The 19162-nt window shown below is 35.8% G+C and overlaps 1 protein-coding gene across 2 annotated transcripts in view; it reads left to right on the forward strand.

Annotated features, from left to right (window-relative positions):
* GC (GC vitamin D binding protein) overlaps nucleotides 1–17870 on the forward strand; it is a 34908-nt gene extending 17038 nt beyond the window's left edge. The window contains exons 6-13 of one of the 2 annotated variants that reach the window (XM_055315243.1): nucleotides 178–272; nucleotides 4012–4141; nucleotides 5014–5216; nucleotides 6187–6316; nucleotides 6780–6877; nucleotides 8659–8791; nucleotides 15102–15156; nucleotides 15338–15543. In XM_055315243.1, coding sequence (XP_055171218.1) covers nucleotides 178–272; nucleotides 4012–4141; nucleotides 5014–5216; nucleotides 6187–6316; nucleotides 6780–6877; nucleotides 8659–8791; nucleotides 15102–15131 — 819 coding nt within the window. In that variant the 3' untranslated portion in view covers nucleotides 15132–15156; nucleotides 15338–15543. Of the gene's footprint in view, nucleotides 1–177; nucleotides 273–4011; nucleotides 4142–5013; nucleotides 5217–6186; nucleotides 6317–6779; nucleotides 6878–8658; nucleotides 8792–15101; nucleotides 15157–15337; nucleotides 15544–17692 lie in introns of those variants that run through there. The other variant, XM_055315242.1, reaches the window with a different exon arrangement.
* Nucleotides 17871–19162: the final 1292 nt, after the last annotated feature.

A 19162-nucleotide genomic window follows, 5' to 3' on the forward strand; every position in this document is an offset into this window, starting at 1 on the left:
ATGCCTCCTTTACATTTCATCCATTGGAAAAATAAACCTAACCACCTCTAGGAAAGGAATATTAGTAAGTTTCTTTTGTCAGAATTCAGTTTTGTAGTAATAAAAAATAATTTCTTGTTGCCATTCCTGAACACTGCTTGGCCATCTAATAATAAGATTCTCTCACTTATCTCCTAGAGACTCCAGATGAAACACTTATCACTTCTCACCACTATGTCAAATAGAATTTGTTCACAATATGCTGCTTATGGGAAGGAGAAATCAAGACTCAGGTAAAGATCAAGCACCATCAGTATGTTTAGCTGTTTTCTTCTACACTATCCATAATATTAGGATTCTCTAAGGAAATATTTTTAATAGAATATATACACTATTGTCTTATACTCCTATAATTCTCAAAAATACAGTCCAGTTCTTTTATCTACATTAAATATGGATAAAGAACACGGCTATGTTGTAAAACATGAGATTTGTTTTTAATCAACCTTTTCCACATATTCATGGGAAAACTGGTATATCAACAGAAATTGTTTTCTTCAGTATTTATTTAAAAATCACTTTTTTGTTCATCTGTTATTTCCTTTGCCTATTTTTCCTTGAGATCAGATTTCCTGAATTCTTGTTACATGAAGCTTTGTTCTGTATATGATGTGTATCTCTTAAGCTTAGTGAATGTATTCTAATTACTTACTTTATTTGTAACCTTCACTGTGATTTTTGTGGGCTACAGTTAACACCATATTTTAATTTTGACAGTTTCTATGTTAACACTTATCTCAGACTTCTGGGGTTTGCAGATTTATCTTTTCAGTCTCTACAGTCTCTAATTCTTCTTACTTTGATCTGCAAGCTTTTTTTCCTCTAATGGCAATGAAAAGACAAACAAACAAATCTATTTTGTGCTGGCATCAGATCCTAAGGTTCTCTAATGTTAAGAGGAACTACTTTCATGAGTCCTTTAAAAATATCTTCCAATAGATAAACTCAAACACTAAAATAGCATTTTCTTTAGACCTTCCCTTTAGTTTTCCTTTTGCATTAAGATAGTGTATTTGGCAAGTAGAACGTAAGGATTTGTAATATAAAACCACCTATAAAATATATAACTAATTTAATCATTAATTTATACTTGCATTAGTGTGGGAATTTATCTCAGGTAAGTAGCATTGAATGTGAACAAAGATTTAGCTAATATATTGCTGCACCATTTCTTTTTAAATATGAAAAAATTAAAGTCTTCTGAAATTTCCCTACGATGGAGAACACTCATATTACAGTATATCTATATGAGAATGCCATATGGTTTGTTATAATTCTATTGTAAAAAGATGTATAATGAAAAATATAAAATATTGGTAAAAGAAACTAAAGAAGATACAAGTAAATGTAAAGACACTCTGTGCTCTTTGAATGGAATAATATCGTTAAAATGTTCATACTATTCAAAGCAAACTACAGATCTAGTGCAATCTCTATCGATATCACAATGGCATTTCTTGCAGCAATATTAAAAACAAAAGCATCCTAAAATTCATATAGAATGTCAAGGGACTCTATGTAGCCTTAACAATCTTGGAAAAGAAGTTGGAGGCCTCACATTTTAGGATTTCAAAACATACTACGTGGCAGTAGTAAGATGCTATGGTACTGGCATTAAAAAAATAGAGAGAGATTAATGGAACAGAGAGCTCAGAAATACACTCTTACATATTTGGCCAAATGAATTTCAATGGGGGTGCTGGGCTACACACTGGAAAAAGGATGGTCTCTTCAACAAATGGTGCTGGGAAAATTGGATATCCACATGCTAAAGAAGGAAATTGAACCCTTACCTTAGACATATACTAAAATTCAAAATGGATTAAATCGAAACATAAGGCCTAAGACTATAAAACTCTTAGACGAAAGGGAAAGCTTCAGAACATTATATTTGGTGATGATTTCTTAGAAATGACCTACACAACAAAAGCAAAAATAGACAAATGGAACTACAAACAAACTTCTGTGTGTAAAAAGACAACCTACAGAATGAGAAAATATTTACAAGTATATCTAATAAGGGTTTAATGTCCAGAATATAAGGAACTTCCATAACTCAATAAGAAAGTATTCAATTTTTTTCAGTCAAGTTGTTTAAACAATTCTCTTAGAGATATATAAATGGCCGATAAGCATATAGAAAGATGTTCACCATTAGTAATCATAAAATAAAGGCAAGTCAAAACCACAATGAGATGTCACCTCACACTCATTAAGATGGCTACTACCAAAACAGAAAATGAATGTTGGCAAGAATGTGGAGAAATTGAAGTTCTCGTGCACTATTAATGGGAATGCAAAATGGTGCAGCCAGTATGGAGGTTCCTCAAAAATTTAAAAATAGAATCCCACCTTTGCATTTGAAGTAGAATCTCAAAGATATTTTCAGACGCATGCTCATTGCAGCATTATTTCCAATAGCCAAGAGATAGAAGAAACTCAAATGTCTACCAATAAATAAAGCGAATGCGGTATATACATACATTGGAATAATATGCAACCTTGAAAACAGCCTGTCACTTGCTACAACATGGATGAATGCTAAGACATTATGCTAAGCAAAATAAGCAGTACCAGGAGGACAAATACCATATGATTCCCCTTAGGTGTAATATCTAAAGTAGTAAAAAGGTGGTTGCCAAAAGACTGAGGTGGGTGCTGTCAGTATTTAATGGATATACAGTTTCAGTTTAGCAAGATGGAAAGATTCCAGAAATCTGTTATATTTACAGATACCTATTTATAGTAAAAATTAACATTAGCAAGCTACATACTTTAAAAGGTAAGATGGCAAAGTAAATTTTTTGTCACAATTTAAAAATAATACTTAATATAGAAAATATCCCTGATATATTAAGTGAAAAAGACAAATGTATAAATAGTATAGCAGAGTATACATAATCCCTTATGAAATACTTAATACTTGATAAACCTTAGAAAATTCTTCAAGGTTATACACCAAAATACCAACATTTATTATTCTGTGATCTAGGGTCATAGGTCTTATTCCTTTTTGTTTTATCTTTAGTTTCTAAATGAATTTATAAACCATTTTTTTTAAAAAAATTATTTATTCATGAGAGACACAGGCAGAGGGAGAAGCAGGCTCCATGCAGGGAGCCTGATGCAGGACTCAATCCCGAGACATCCAGGATCACGCCCTAGGCCGAAGGCAGATGCTCAACCACTGAGCCACCCAGGTGTCCCATAAACCATTTTTAAAAGTACAGTGAAAGGCCACAAAAAAAAAAGGATATTGGCCTTATGAATAGGGATGTTAGTACTTTATTTCTCTTTTAGACCTAATTTTTTTTTTTAATTTTTATTTATTTTATGATAGTCACACACACAGAGAGAGAGAGAGAGGCAGAGACACAGGCAGAGGGAGAAGCAGGCTCCAGGCACCGGGAGCCCGACGTGGGATTCGATCCGGGGTCTCCAGAATCGCGCCCTGGGCCAAAGGCAGGCGCCAAACCGCTGCGCCACCCAGGGATCCCAGGACCTAAATTTTTTTAAAGATTTTATTTATTTATTCATGAGAGACACAGAGAAAGAGACAGAGGCAGAGACATAGGCAGAGAGAAGCAGGCTCCATCAAGGGAGCCTGATGTGAGACTCGACCCGGGAAGTCCAGAACCACCCCCTGGGCCAAAGGCAGGCACTAAACTGCTGAGCCATCCAGGGATCGCCCTAGATCTAGCATTTTAAAGGCATATTTCAAGTAGGTAGGTCTTGCATAAAAAAAAAAAAAAAGAGCTACACATCAGTACAAAAAATAGGAAATGATTCCTTGGGGATGATTGAATTTTGAATAGTGGCTCTAGCACATAGGATCCATCACATAGCAGATGTGTTCCATGCAGCTATTGAGGACAGAGTTGAAATTACGGTATTATTCTTCCAGACTGTATGTTCATAATAAAACCCAAAAAACAGTATTAGCCACCTAACAATTCATTTTTAACTACTTAGCCATCTCATAAAATTAGCACAGAAAGTGCCAACTGCTGAGCTGGAGGATGTTTTGCCACTAGCTGAAGAGATCAACACAGTTCTCTCCAAGTGCTGTGAGTCTACCTCTGAGGACTGCATGGCCAAGGAGGTAAGAGAATCCTCATCATGTGCCATGCACTAAGAATCCCATGTTGCTATGGGATCTGTGTTGCTTTTTCATACATCATCTCAGTGAATCATCGTGAAATTTAAGTGTATTGTTAACTCCATTAATAAGGAAACAAGATTAACAAGGATGAATAATTTGAAGTCTTACAACTATTAAATGGCCAAGTCCACACATGAGGACAAGATTATCTAACTCCCTGACCTTATTTTACCTGCACAGCCCAATACAGGTTAATCATAATTAAATTTATTTAACTTCTTAAACTTGATAAACTTCGATTCCTTGGTAACAGTAGCCACATTTAAAAAATATTAAATTTATTTAGTAATCTCTATACCCAACATGGAGCTAGAATTCACAACCCTGAGATCAAGAGCCACATGATCTACCAACTGAGCCAGCCAGGCACACCACTAGCCACATTTCAAACGCTCAATAGTATTGAACAGTATAGATACAGATCATTTCATCACAAAGTTCTATTGAACAATATTGCAACCAATATATTATTGGAAGATTGGAAGCTGTTCATGTTTATACCTGTGATGCTTGATCATTTTCTTCACCATTTTTTCAATTACACAATCCTTTTAAGTGGATATGAATTTGAATAGTTGCTTTAATAAAGGTTACTCCAAGTCTGTAGATCTCTTTAGAAACAGATATGCCATATTGCTTGGTCTTTTTCCACTAAGAAAACATGTCTGTGTTGATAGGTGTTTTTCAAGAACCTTACTTATAACCTTTCATATATACCATGCCAGGGCTTATAAGCCTACCTAAGCTTTTCTTATTTTTAATTAGGCCAACCAGGAAACTAACAATGCACAAACTCACAATTGCTTTTATAGCTACCTGAATACACAGTAAAAATCTGTGATAACTTATCCACAAAGAATTCTAAGTTCAAGGACTGTTGTCAAGAAAAAACGCCCATGGACATTTTTGTGTGCGCTTACTTCATGCCAGCTGCTCCAACACCTGAGCTGCCAGCCATTGAGTTGCCTGCAAATGCAGATGTATGTGATAAAGGAAACACCAAAGCCAAAGATCAGTAAGTAGAGTTGACCAGAGTAAATTTTTTTCTTGACAGTATTGACATTCACTAGCATTAGATGACAAAGAAATTAAATGAGAAGAAATGGTAAACCTTTATCTGTTTTCATCCAACTAAGAACTGAAAATAAACCATGTTGTTTATGCCATGAGCTGCATAAGGTCTGAGTATATTCAGGGCATAGAAATATTTCACAAATAAGTTGGATTAACAGGTCAGAAAATTACCAATATTAGAATAATTTAGATTAACTTCAGACTGATTTATAGTTGACTGAATATTTTTATAAATGCATAGAGAGCAATGGAATAAGATAATGGAAGGATTTACAGATCTACTTACACAGAAAAGCCACTTGAGGTGCCTACTTGAAGCTTTATGTAGGGTTCATTGTATTATAGTTACATAAAAGTTAGTTCCATATGCATTTGAAATAGATATGTTTATATAGAATATATACATATGTGTATAGATAGTACACACAGAGCTTTAATACAGTATTAACTAGTCAGAATAGCTCCAAAGCTACTACTAATAATTTGCATTTCATTGAGAATATTAATCCAAAACCTGTTGATTTGGAGTCAGTTTTACCTAAATCTTTTATTTTTTATTTTTTAAAAAGATTTTATTTATTCATGATTTTATTTATTATTTTATTTTATTTATTATTTTATTTTATTTATTTTATTTATCTCATGAGAGAGAGGCAGAGACTATAGGCAGAGGGAGAAGCTGGTTCCCTGTGGGGAGCCTGATGTGGGACTCGAACCTGGGATCATGCCCTGAGCCAAAGGAAGATGCTCAACCACTGAGCCATCCAAGTCATCCCTAAATCATTTATTTTTCATTAAGATGCAGAAGCCAGGTGGTCAACCTTTAAAATAGACGTCAAATTTCTAGTATGACACACAAACACAAATCTACTCATGTTAAAGAGTATTCTCTCCTTTTCCCCTGGTGCCAGGTATACATTTGAATTAAGTAGGAGAACTCATCTTCCAGAAGTATTCCTCAGTAAAATACTTGAGCCAACCCTGAAAAGCCTTGCAGAATGCTGCGACTCTGAAGATTCTACTGGCTGTATGAATGCTCAGGTACACTTACTACATTTTCTCAGTCTTGGTAGAGATTGGAAAAGGGTTGGAAAACTGTAGCTCATGGGCCAAATCTGATCCAGTGCCTGTGTTTGTATGGCCTATGAGCTAAGAATGGTCTTATATTTTAAAAATATTTGTTTTTAATTTTAGGGCACAAAAAATGTGAAACTAAAAATTCAGTGTTCATAAAGTCACTAGAACACAGCCTTCCTCCTTGTTTACACATTGCTAATAGCTGCTTTTGTGTCATATTGGCAAAGTTGAATAATTACAGAAGAGACTATATATGGTTTACAAAATCTAAAATATTTACTATCTGGTCTTACATAGAAAATACTTGCCAATGTCTGGCATAGATAAAAACACACACATACTAAGACATTAAATGGAATTCTAATTCAATGTCTTCTAGAACAATGCTTCAAGACAAATAATTTTGTATGCAATTGTTTTCTTACAGGGACCTCAACTGAAAAAGGAATTATCTTCTTTCATTGACAAGGGACAAAAACTATGTGCAGATTATTCAGAAAACACTTTTACTGAGTTTAAGAAAAAGTAAGATTTTTCTGGCTGTTTCCTTCACATTTATCAATAATTGCAGTTTGGTATGGTAATTTGAACGTATAATTGAAGATTTAAGGTGTGCTAAGTGAGCAATAGAAAAAAGAGGTGCAATTAAGAGTTTTAAAAAGTAGAATCTATGTAGGAAGAAATGGAGTTCTTTTCACAGTGGGGAAAAAAGTCATGTGTATCAGGTGAGAGATCAATTAGAACATAGCCACAGAAGTATAAATTACAAGATCTGCTTGATTCAAAACACACCAAATTAGCCCATAGTTCATCAACATTCTTGCCCTAAAGCTACATGTAGATGTCACTACACATAATTGAGGAACTAGAAAACTGCTAAAAAAAAAAAAAAAAAAAAAAAAAAAGGTTATCTAACTTCATGGTATATTGTGTCTGACAAGACAACCCAAACTGTCAATCAAGTGGTAGTACCACTCATGACCAGCATGCATTCTCTAAAACTTGAAAATCACCAACACTGTTGTACAACAGTCAACTGCCATGTTTCTTAAGTAAGACAAGAAAGGCCATGATAATGAAAGAAATTTTACCCACGGCATTCCCAAATTCATTAAAGTGATTTCTTAGATCCATTTCAAATCATCTTGTCAACATAGGACTAAAGCAAGAACAAATAGGACTCCACAAAAAGACCTAAGAATCCCCAAAATCAGATGCTTCCTTCAATGACCCCCATGAAAACTACCTTAGCAAAACTCTATAAGAAAATGAAAAATTGTAAAAGCTGTAAGTTCAAAATGTTTAGTTCCAAATTATCAGAAAACAGTACAGAACATTAAACAGATAATCCAAGTTTTGTACTCCAGTGTTGCATGGGGCAACTGACTGATAATTTATATAATCTCAATACATTAAAAATAGCAATGGAGTAGAATTGACATTCAGGGCTATGACATCAAAGATTAAGACCACTGCATCCAGATATTTGAAATTCTGCACGAGTGTACGCAAATGCACACACATTTTTTCTTTCTCCATCACCTGAGTTCCTTCTGGGCAGACTTGCCTGCCCTTCCAACTGGGACTGACTCCTTTCAATAATGCTTTTATGAGCAAACTAGTCTCCCTCATCCTCTTGTCCTTTCCCAGCATCCACCTTATCCCACCCAGATAAATTTGGATTTCTACCATGTCTGCCCAAAACAAGGCTGGCAAACAGTTTCTGGAGAAGATCATGTTAAAACTAGGTTGAGCTGCTGATTTTAAGAGTAGAGAGATACCAAAATCATATAGACCACTCAAACTGGGAGAGAATCCAGAAAACTCAAATCCTAGCACCATCTTGAAAGTTAGATGGAGACTTAATTGATAGTAGGGCTAAAAACAAGAGCCAAAGTGTCTGACCCTCTCTGTGTTTTCCAATCTAGCCAGTCAAGAAGCAGGCACCCAAGGGGGAAATTGTATAAAATAAGAGAAAAGAAAGAGTATTAAGGTGGCATAAAATCCCATGAAGGAAATACTCTTTAAGGAGCTTGAAATCTAGTACTGCAGAGAAGATGAAAGTCAGGAAGAACAGGAGAGGAAATCGTCCATGTTAATATAATTGAACAAATGAAAGGGGAAGGCCTGGAAGTCAAATCCAGGAGCAAATTAAATTGCTAAATAATTACTCCACAGATCTGAAATTTAAGAGCAACTACTTCAATTGTTTTGAATTTTAAAAGACCTGGAGTGGGTTATCATTTTACATTAGAAAGGTTTATAAAATACAACTAGTAAAACCGTACAAAAATATGGTCTTTCAGACTAGCAGAGGGATTAAAAGCACAATTCCCTGATGCCAGTGCAACGGACCTCCAAGGGTTGATTGACAAGCGCTCAGACTTTGCCTCCAAGTGCTGTTCCATAAACTCACCTCCCATCTACTGTGATTCAGAGGTAAGAAAATTTAACCCTCTGCCTAGCACTGCACAGTATTTTAACAATTTATGTACTTAGATGTGCTCTTTCCTTTGTTACTGAAATGCCATCACTTGGCAGACTTTTCCTGATGCTTTCATTGTAAAGACAAAAAAAAAAGTTACTGTTTCCTTGTTATGCTAATTTAAAAGCAAATTGAGGCAGTTGCAAAACTTTATTGCCTATATTCATAAATCCTTTTTTTTTTAATTTTTATTTATGATAGTCACAGAGAGAGGGAGAGAGGCAGAGACATAGGCAGAGGGAGAAGCAGGCTCCATGCACCAGGAGCCCGATGTGGGACTCGATCCCGGGTCTCCAGGATCACGCCCTGGGCCAAAGGCAGGCGCCAATCCGCTGTGCCACCCAGGGATCCCTTCATAAATCCTTTTGTTAACAAAGTGTAGTGCAGTGGTTTTAAACCTTAGGTTGTAACATATTAACAGCTTCTTAAAATGAAGAAAAAAATATGGTAGAGAGATATCAGAGTCCATCTCACACAGTGAGGGTAAATCTTTTGTGAATTTAACTTCACATATGTACACGCATATGTATATAGGAATCAGTAGATAGAAGTACTTTTATAAACATGGATCACATACCTTCTCTCTTAATTGTAAAAATTTACTTTTAACAAGAAAGAAATGCAACTGAAAATGAATAGTCACTAATGTTTCTTTACAGTAAGATTTTCTTAAAATGGGGTCATTTTTAATTACAAAAATTTTTAGACACTATCAATTTACTTCCAAACTTTAAAAGCTAAAGAAATTAGAACTTGCACATCTTCCAGTTGCCCTCCCCACTCCCACTAATCTGTTCAGTCTTAGGTTCATTTTTCTTTAAATGTTAATCCCCCTGAGTCTCCATTCCCTTGCCCCTATATTCCCTCCCTAGCTTTCCTTCTATCCTTTTAATGTAATTTGCATAAATATTGCCAGATCATTTATTTTACCTTGTGCTTAACATAGGTATTTCCAGCTAGACCTTCCTTCTTTTATTACTGTATCCTTTTCACTACATCTGAGCCTACCGGTTTTTTCCCATAAACCATTGTGAGGCATGTACTTAGGTATCAAATAAGGGAGGAGAGCCCAGTTTAGGCTGTGTGGCTCTGTTGCAGGTGGATCTGGTCTGTGCTCTGATATTTTGTTAAATGTTTTAAACTAGGATTTAAACTGGCCTGGTTTTCTTTACCAGCTAGAAAATGTCTCTTTTCTCAATAGCAGCTTTTATACTTGCAGTGGCTTCTTAAAAGTTAGGCAAACCTTAAATGATATATCTGATAAAGACTTAGTATCCAAAATATATAAGGAACTTACGAAACTCATCACCTAAAAAATAATCCAGTTAAAAATGGGTAGAAAAATGGGTAGAATGAGCCAGGTGGCTCAGCGGTTTAGCGCCGCCTTCAGGCCAGGGCCAGATCCTGGGGACCTGGGATCCAGTCCCATGTTGGGCTCCCTGCATGGGGCCTGCTTCTCCCTCTGCCTGTGTCTCTGCCTCTCTCCCTCCCTCTTTGTGTGTCTGTCATGAATAAATAAATAAAATCTTAAAAAAAAATGGGTAGAAGACATGAAAAGACATTTTTCCAAAGACAATATACAGATGGCCAACAGACATATGAAAAGATGTTCAACATCACTGAACATCAGGGAAATACATAACAAAACTAAAAGAAGACACCAGCACACACCTGTCAAAATAGCTAAAATCAAACAACACAAGAAACAACAGGCATGGGTGAGGATGTGGAGAAAGGGAAACCTTCTTGCACTGTTGGTTGGAATGTAAACTGATACAGCCACCCTGGCAAACAGTATGGAGGTTCCTCAAAAGTTTAAAAATAGAACTACCCTATGATCCAGCAATTGCACTACTAGATATTTACCCAAAAGATACAAAAATACTGATTCCAAGAGGCACATGCGCCTCTGTTTATAGCAGCATTATCTACAATAGCCAAATTGTGGAAACAGCCCAAGTTTCCATCAACTGATGAATGGATAAAGAAGATGTGGTGTGTATATACACACACACACACACACACACACACAATGGGATATTACCATAAAAAAAGAATGAAATCTTGCCATTTGCAACAACGTGATGGAGCTAGAGAGTGTTATGGTAAATGAAGTAAGTTCGTCAGAGAAGGACAAGTACCATATGATCTCATTCCTATGTGGAGTTTAAGAAACAAATGATCAAAGGGGGAAAAGAAAAGAGGCAAACTGCGAAACAGACTCTTAACTGTAGAGAACTGATGGTTACCAGAGGGGAGGTTGGGGGGAGGATGGGCTAAACAAGTGATGAGGATTAAGGAGCACTATGCAGTGAGCACTGGGTGTTATAGAGAAGTGTTGAATCACTATATCATACCCTGAAACTAGTTATACTGCATGTTAGCTAGAATTTAACAATTTAAAAGTTTGCACTCATATCCCAGACTTGCCTAACATTTTAGTGAAATTTTGATTTTTGACTGTACAGCACCTAAAAATGTCCTAATTAGTTTGCTAAACTGAGCTACATCACCTTGTTCATTTTTCTGCTTAATACCCTGGGAGATTCTGATTTCTCTTCCAATTTCTACGTTCACACCCTATTAGCCAATCTTGTTTGTAGCAATTTATAAAGTTAGAGCTCCAGATGAAGAACAAAAGCATATTCTTTAAATTCTGCTGAGAAACAGATCGTGTTCATCTTTTATGAAAATTCAAGCCAAGTGAAATTAAACATAAAACTAGAGGAGCTAGATCGTTAGAATATTTTGGTCATTATCACATTAAAACACTTAGCATAAAACAATTGAGCAGACCCTTCCTTTACTACCAACCGACAACAGCTGAATTAGGTTGCCTTATCCCAGAAAAATAAAACTACCTTACTTCAAAGTTGTTACCAGATTTTGCGAAGAGTATCATACAATTATTAAGAGAAAGGACTATTTTTTGTACATGCTGTCAAAAGGTATCAGTTTCGTAAACTTTTCCTAGTCCGTTTGTTATCTGTTTGTCCAGATACACACTTTCTTTTTGACATCATACAAGAAAAACTGAACAATTGCACACAACACGTTTCCTTCAAGTCTCTTGCTTTTTTGCTTTTTAGATTTTTTTATTATAACATATTACCATTTAAAAACTTTGTATTTTCAACTACAATGATGAAAAGGCAGGCTCATAACAATTTTCCTGCTTTATAATCAGCAAAGATAGAGCAGTCTGCTCCTGAATAGCCAATTTTTCAGTAGTTGCTAGAGAAGATGGAAATAAATGGAGTTGAGGCACTCATGCACATGTGATTGTCTGGAACACTCGAAGATTAGACTCTGCTGTTTCCATCAGCCTTTTAGATCATCTTTCTAAACGAATCTTACAGCTAGGTAAGTGAGCTGGCCTCTGCTTTCTGACTTCATGTTAGAACAGCATTTGCTTTGATCCTCAATACTTGACTATTTGTCCTGTTACCTTATAATATTTGGGATATATTAAATATCCTTGCCCCATATTCGCTTGACAAATTTTTTCCTTAAAAATAATGCCCATCTATTACAGCGACTCCAAGTCATTTAAATCCAGGGATCCACCTCTATCTACTATTCTATATACTTGGCAGAGTCACTAGAAGAATGGCAAAAGATGCTTCTGAACCAGACTAAACCAGAGTCTCATTATGTGGTGATCTATCCCTATCCCTCACCCTTATCTTCAAATGACAAGCAAATAGAAAAATTAGTGTAATTCTTTTAGTTTCACCATGGTATTCTCAATGAACTAGAACTAGTTCATTTTTTTTTATTCCATAGAAGCCCATTAACTATAGAAACAGCTGTAAAATAGGTCTTGAATTTATTCTTTTCCCTTCACCCATCATTCAGTCAGTTCATCCCTGTTGATTCTCTGAGAATTCATTACCAGGTTTCCTCTAAAATGTCCCAACAGAGTGCTAATGGGCATTAACTATGATTTCCAAAAGTTTTCAGAAAGCCATTGTTACATACTGGAGTTGATCATTACAGTCTTGAAAGGAGACAATTGCAAATAGCCAAGAGGAAGCTGGGCAAGAAAACAGACTCTCCCCTCCTTCTCCCCCTTTCTTCTGCTCATACTTCAGGGAACACTGGCTTATCCCCTATAGTTGGTCACATTTCTTAGTGTAACAGGTTTTATGAGATCCTCAACATCATAGCTAGCATTTATTAAGCCATTACTAAAAGTGAATCAGAATAGGAGCCTTATATGTATACATTTATAAGATAATCTAAAACAATTCTAAGTATTAGGTACCATTTTTAATTCTCCTTTTACAAATGGTTGAAGGAATATGCAAGGGTTACCTGATGTTAGGAAACTCATAGGTTTATTCAACAAGAGTCTGTTGCTCTCGATCCAGGTTACAGTCATAGATTTAACCCTAACTTTGCTAATAATGACAAAAGCAAAGTATAGATACCAAAAGATTTAATTGACTGAAATCCAAAATTATTGGGAAAGTAGAAAAAAAATAGTCAGGTCAGTTTTATGTCTCCGAATTCCATCTATTCCACTTCCTTGGAATCTTCTTCCATTAGTTATACTACTCTTCCTTTGTTTCAACATTTCCTTTTTCCTGGCTCCATCTAATTTAAAGTTACTTATCTCCTGACCTTAAATAAGGTACTTTGGACACTACTCCCTAGCTATTTTTCCTTTCTCCTCCCCTTACAACCAAGATTTTTCAAATAACAGTATTTTCAAATAAGAGTATTTCTCATTTCTTACATCTATTAAGTCTTCAGCCCATTGCAGGACTTCTGACAGAACCATGCCACTAATAACATTACACTGACAATCTCCTTCTTCCCAAATCTAACAAACATTTCTCAGTCATTAGCTTAGCAGCCTTCTCTGAAAAAACACCCGATACCTACAACTATTTCTTCCCTTTCGATACAATTACTTTGGTATCCCTATTTTCTACCTTTTGTACTTCCAGGATTCTTCCCTTCTCATTCTATTTCATATTATCTTCTTCTTCTAGCCATCCTTTCTCTTTTCTAGTTTTTTTCCTTGCTCTTTTTCATTATATTACATTTCCCTGGAGTGTTCTCAGCCATGGACAGGACCTTAATATCCAAATCTCTTCCATTAGCCAGGATCTCTTCCTTCCACACTGAGCATTTTATCCAACTCTTCAGGGGGCTCTCTTATCCCACAAGAAATATAAATTCAACCCACGCAAAATCTTCCCTTAAAACCTCCTCTTGTGTTTCCCAAATTAATAAATATCATAATCATTCACCCACTAAGATAACAAGTGATCCTTGATTTCAGCTTTTTCCATATATATCCAAATTCCAGATCCTATCAATTCAAACATCTCTGTATCTCTGTCTCCCCCCACTTACTTCTACATTATTGTTACTTAAGTTTAGGCAACCTCTTGCCTGAATCACAACTTTCCAATTGGTCTCCCTTCTCTAGTCCTCTCACCTTCCATGCCTCACACCCAACCTAATCTCTATGCAGAGGTCAAAATCACCTCTGTAAAACACAAAATAGTTAATATATTCCTCTAATTACTCTCCATAGGGTCTAAAGTTTTGTAATAAAGAATTTGAACCCTTGACTTCCTTTTCAGTTGGACCTACCATTACTTCTTGTTCCTCCTGCTTTGATTCTCCTGAACTACTTGTAATTTTTCAAGTACATTAATCTTGTTCTTACCTCAAGTATTTTTACACGTAATGACTCATCCTAGATTGCCCAATGCTCACTCCAACCTAACTAAATCTTTCATCAAGTCTCAGGATTCATTTTACCTCATCTACCTGCAGGGAATCCTTCTCTGGCACTCAGGCTCTTTTATCCCTCAATATTTTGTGCACACCCAATAATTAGCACTTATTAACTATTGTCATTTCTTTATCTATTTTCAAATTCTAAGTACAGGGATAGCATAAAATTAAATAAATGTGGGGGCAGCCCCAGTGGCTCAGTGGTTTAGCACCGCCTTCAGCCAGGGTGTGATCCTGGAGACCCGAGATCGAGTCCCACATCAGGCTCCCTGCATGGAGCCTGCTTCTTCCTCTTCCTGTGTCTCTGCCTCTCTCTCTCTCTCTGTCTGTCTTTCCTGAATAAAAAAATAAAAAAACTAAATAAATGTGAACGATGGCTGATAAAAAGTTTAATATAAAGCTACATTTTGACAAGAATCTTTTCCCCTAAGCAAGGTTCAAATTTTTGTGTACCTTCTACAACAGTCTATAAAACACTTTATGACTTACATAACTTTTTCATTTCAGATTGATGTTGAAATGAACAATACTGTATAGTCCTGATGTATGTGTGCGGTCTTAGGTAAGTATAGCTTTAAAGGCAGCGAAGAACCCAGATTTTTATTTTTAAAATTCAAGACCAATTTGAGTAGTCTCTTTTCTAACTATCATCTATTCAAACTCATATTACAGTGGAGACATTAAGCATATAGAAAACTTAAGGAGCTTATATGCATATATCAACTAATTTCTTTCTTCTGTAGACCGAGAATCCAGGTCCCCAGCTTGGTACTACATCTATTATAATCTCACCTCTAAGAAAATGACAAGACAGAGATCACTGCAGGGATTTCGAAGAATTCTAAATTTAAAGACTGAATTTAAAGACAGAGTCCATCATCTTAAAGACAACAGGGTTCCTAGGAGGAAAGAGGCATTTTTCAAATTAAGCAGCATATTTGAAGTATTAGCATTTGTTTATTTTATTTTATTTTTTTTTTTAAATTTTTTTTTTTATTTATTTATGATAGTCACAGAGAGAGAGAGAGAGGCAGAGACACAGGCAGAGGGAGAAGCAGGCTCCATGCACCGGGAGCCCGACGTGGGATTCGATCCCGGGTCTCCAGGATCGCGCCCTGGGCCAAAGGCAGGCGCTAAACCGCTGCGCCACCCAGGGATCCCCATTTGTTTATTTTAGACATTATATTATCACCCATTAAAAATGCATGATGAAGATGTTAAAGGCATAAAATATTATCCATACCTTAAGCTGAAGGTGACCTCAATTCTGCACATTAACAAAATTATTCTTTCCAAATTTAATTGTGTTCATTTTAAAGATATTACTTTTGAAATTAAAAATGAAGAAAACAATCATTTTGGTGTATCTCAGACCTTCACTGAACTGAGTCTTTTCAATGACAGAAGATTGTTATTTTGCTGATTTATTAACATTCCTCAAAATGATATGGAGGCAAAGACCCTTGACTAAGGAAATTAAATCAGTCCATCACATCCAGGCTTTCAATATAAGCTATTTGAATATGAAACAGTAAAAAAGAAAATTAACATCCCAAGAGGCAGTATAACAGGGATGGTCATGGAAACTTTTGGAATTATCCAATCTATATTAGAATTCCTGCTCCAACTACCTATCTTTGTGAGTTATTCATCCCCCTAAAGCTCAGTTCCCTTTTTTCATGAAAAGAAAATTACAATATCTATCTCTCAGCATTATTGTAATGATGAAGGGGAAGGGATGTATATAAAATGCCTAAGAAATGACAGTACTACCAGCAGAGCTGCTGCTGCTGCTTCTACTACAGATAATGTGACTCTAAACTCAAACGAGTTTCCCCAGATACAGCAGTTCTTTCATGTTTTTAATTGCTCTAGAATAGATCCATTTTCTTCTGAGTTTTCTTTTACTAGAGCATGTCAGCTCTTCCATGGCAGAAATGGCACATATTGTTCAATGGGAAGCTGTTCTAAAATCGCTAGATCAACTGTGGATGCTTATGAATTTCTTCTCAATGAAAGTCTATATTTCTTCTGAGATTTGAACTTGTAGGAGCTGAAGCCTTCATCTCAAGGTGTTCCCATCCTTAAGGACACCTACAATTCAGGTTTTCCAGCCAACAGTGTGATGCTATTTCATTCTTAACTAAGATCATAAACCGGAGTCCTCATCTTGACCACTTACTTTCTTCAAGCCCCAAAATTGACTGACTGTGGCCACATTCTCATGCCTCACTGGAGAGAGAATTATCACCTCCTGATAAATCCCACAAAGCCAGTTATCTTTTTCCTTCAGTTTTGGAGACAGTGTTCCCTGGGTTGCCAACAGATAAAGGAATAGGCTCATCCGATGGCAGATTCAAATTGGATTAAAAAAAATTAAAAAAAAAAAAACACTACCAGAATCACACTCAGCATAGCCAGGTGCTTACACTAGGAGAGAAACCAGTGAGGAAAGCACAGATGGGTCTCCCATCTCATCTTCAAATGCATAAACTGAGAGTACAATGAAAGATGGAATTTCTTGCACTGTGCAAATAGAACTACAGTAGAACTCTACTGTAGTGCCTTGGTGGGGTTGGTAACCAAGGAATGGAGGGGACGTATTTGCCTCATTACAAAGTAGAATGGGATTTGACAAAAAAATGGGATTTACCAAAAAAATTATCTCAATCCCATGACTAGGAGCCTCATGTATTAACGGTTGCTGCATTTTTTTGTTATGGCTGGAACCATTCATTCTCAGAGCACCAAGTTATTATTATTATTAATATTATTATTATTATCATCATCATTAGTTCAAAGAAAAAAAGAAAAGTTATTATTATTGTTATTATTATCATCATTAGTTCAAAGAAAAAAAGAAAAGCTATAATGAATCTTGACATAACAAGAGTGATGGTCTTAAATGCAAGTCTTGGGAATTTCTTACATTTTTATTCTGGATCCATCAGGTGGGTCATAGTGGGTATATGAGGTCTTGCTAGACAGGTTCCTCCTTAAACATAAAAATAACCTGACCTTATAAACATCTGCTGAGCAGTATTATGATTGTTGCCCATTCACTGTTTTTCTAACATTTATTTTCATTATTCTCATAGATCTAGTGTTGGAACAACCCTGGGAACATCTGATGGCCTAACCTAAGCAAAACCAGAGCTCCTGGGGAGACCAGTGGGATAATCCCTGCTTTTATCAGCTACAATATCTTTATACAATGATGTTTGATAATTTGCTATAAAATTAATATATAAAAATAAATATAAATATAATGCAATCCATACATGTTACTGGGATAATGTTACAATGTTGATATTCAGCTCTGTCCCTGTGATTGTCACAAAGATTCTGGGATAGGTAGCCCTAACCTCACCAGTCCCTGCTTTTTTCCAGGTCTCTGCTGTGTCTTTTTAGAAGATTCACAACATCAAGTAACCACTTTCAAATTCCCAACACACTAAGCTCCACTCATTGATTGCTTCTCAGCCTTGATAGGTATCATTAAGGAAAAGTTAGCCAGACTTCCATCATAAATACCCTGGGATCACTCACTTCTTAAAGAACCACCACCACCATCTTCCTGAGAACACCTTCCTGTTCCCAGCTGCAGGTTGTGTTACATTAAGTCGGTAACATCTACCTTGCATGAAAATTTCTGTGGTTTGAACATTTTTTATCTTTGCTAAAAAGGATTCAGAGCAATTTAGTGTGTCATAATTCTAAAAACCCTATTTCAGCTTAATTCAATTTACCATATGCACACTGTATAGGATATTGTTTCTATGTGCTTTCTTTGCTCAGGGAAAAATGAACTTGCTAACTCAACGTATTTTGTTTTGAAAAAAAGGTTATACTTTTAGAATAAATACCTCTCTGAAACCAATACAAGCCGAGGAAAACTTCTGTATTTATAATTAATTGCCTGAAGCAATTTACATTTATCTCATGATAGATATAGAGTTATATGGTAGAGATGAAGCAAATTTTATAGCAAATATAAATGGAGTCACACTAACCAAAATCATCCCTGATCACTCCTCAAGATTCTAAGTCCCAGGAGGGAAAATTTCATTAATTAACTCAAGATCAAATACCAAGACTTCAGTTGCTGGTAACCGGGGATTAAAATGTCTCTCCCCTTGCAGCTTCTATAGAAGATTCCAAAATGGGAAATTGACCTCAAATAGAAAGTTCTTCAGATACTACCAAGAAAAAAAGGCAACTATGCACTACATATTAAAGCAGGATTTTAGATTTCTTAAAGTTCTTTTTTACTTCCAAAAGTACCTTTCCTGAAGCTTCAAAACCAACTCTGAGCTGTAAATATCATTGATAAAAATAAGAGAATGAAACTCCAAAAGGCAATTGAGTGGCCCAAGGAAACAGTGAAGAATAAAGCAGAGACTTAGCCTTCAAGTCCAGTATGCCATGCAAGATTAACGATCATACTAGAAGAATGTTTTCCTTGGTGAAATTAGTTCTGGAAAGAATATAATGTATCTTTCTTGAAAGGTCACAATTGACTGCATACAATTTAGTATTCTCTGGATTTAACCACTGATCCCTTTTTC

This window comes from Nyctereutes procyonoides, unplaced genomic scaffold (genome assembly GCF_905146905.1).
Source record: "Nyctereutes procyonoides isolate TBG_1078 unplaced genomic scaffold, NYPRO_anot_genome, whole genome shotgun sequence".
Taxonomy (NCBI): domain Eukaryota; kingdom Metazoa; phylum Chordata; class Mammalia; order Carnivora; family Canidae; genus Nyctereutes; species Nyctereutes procyonoides.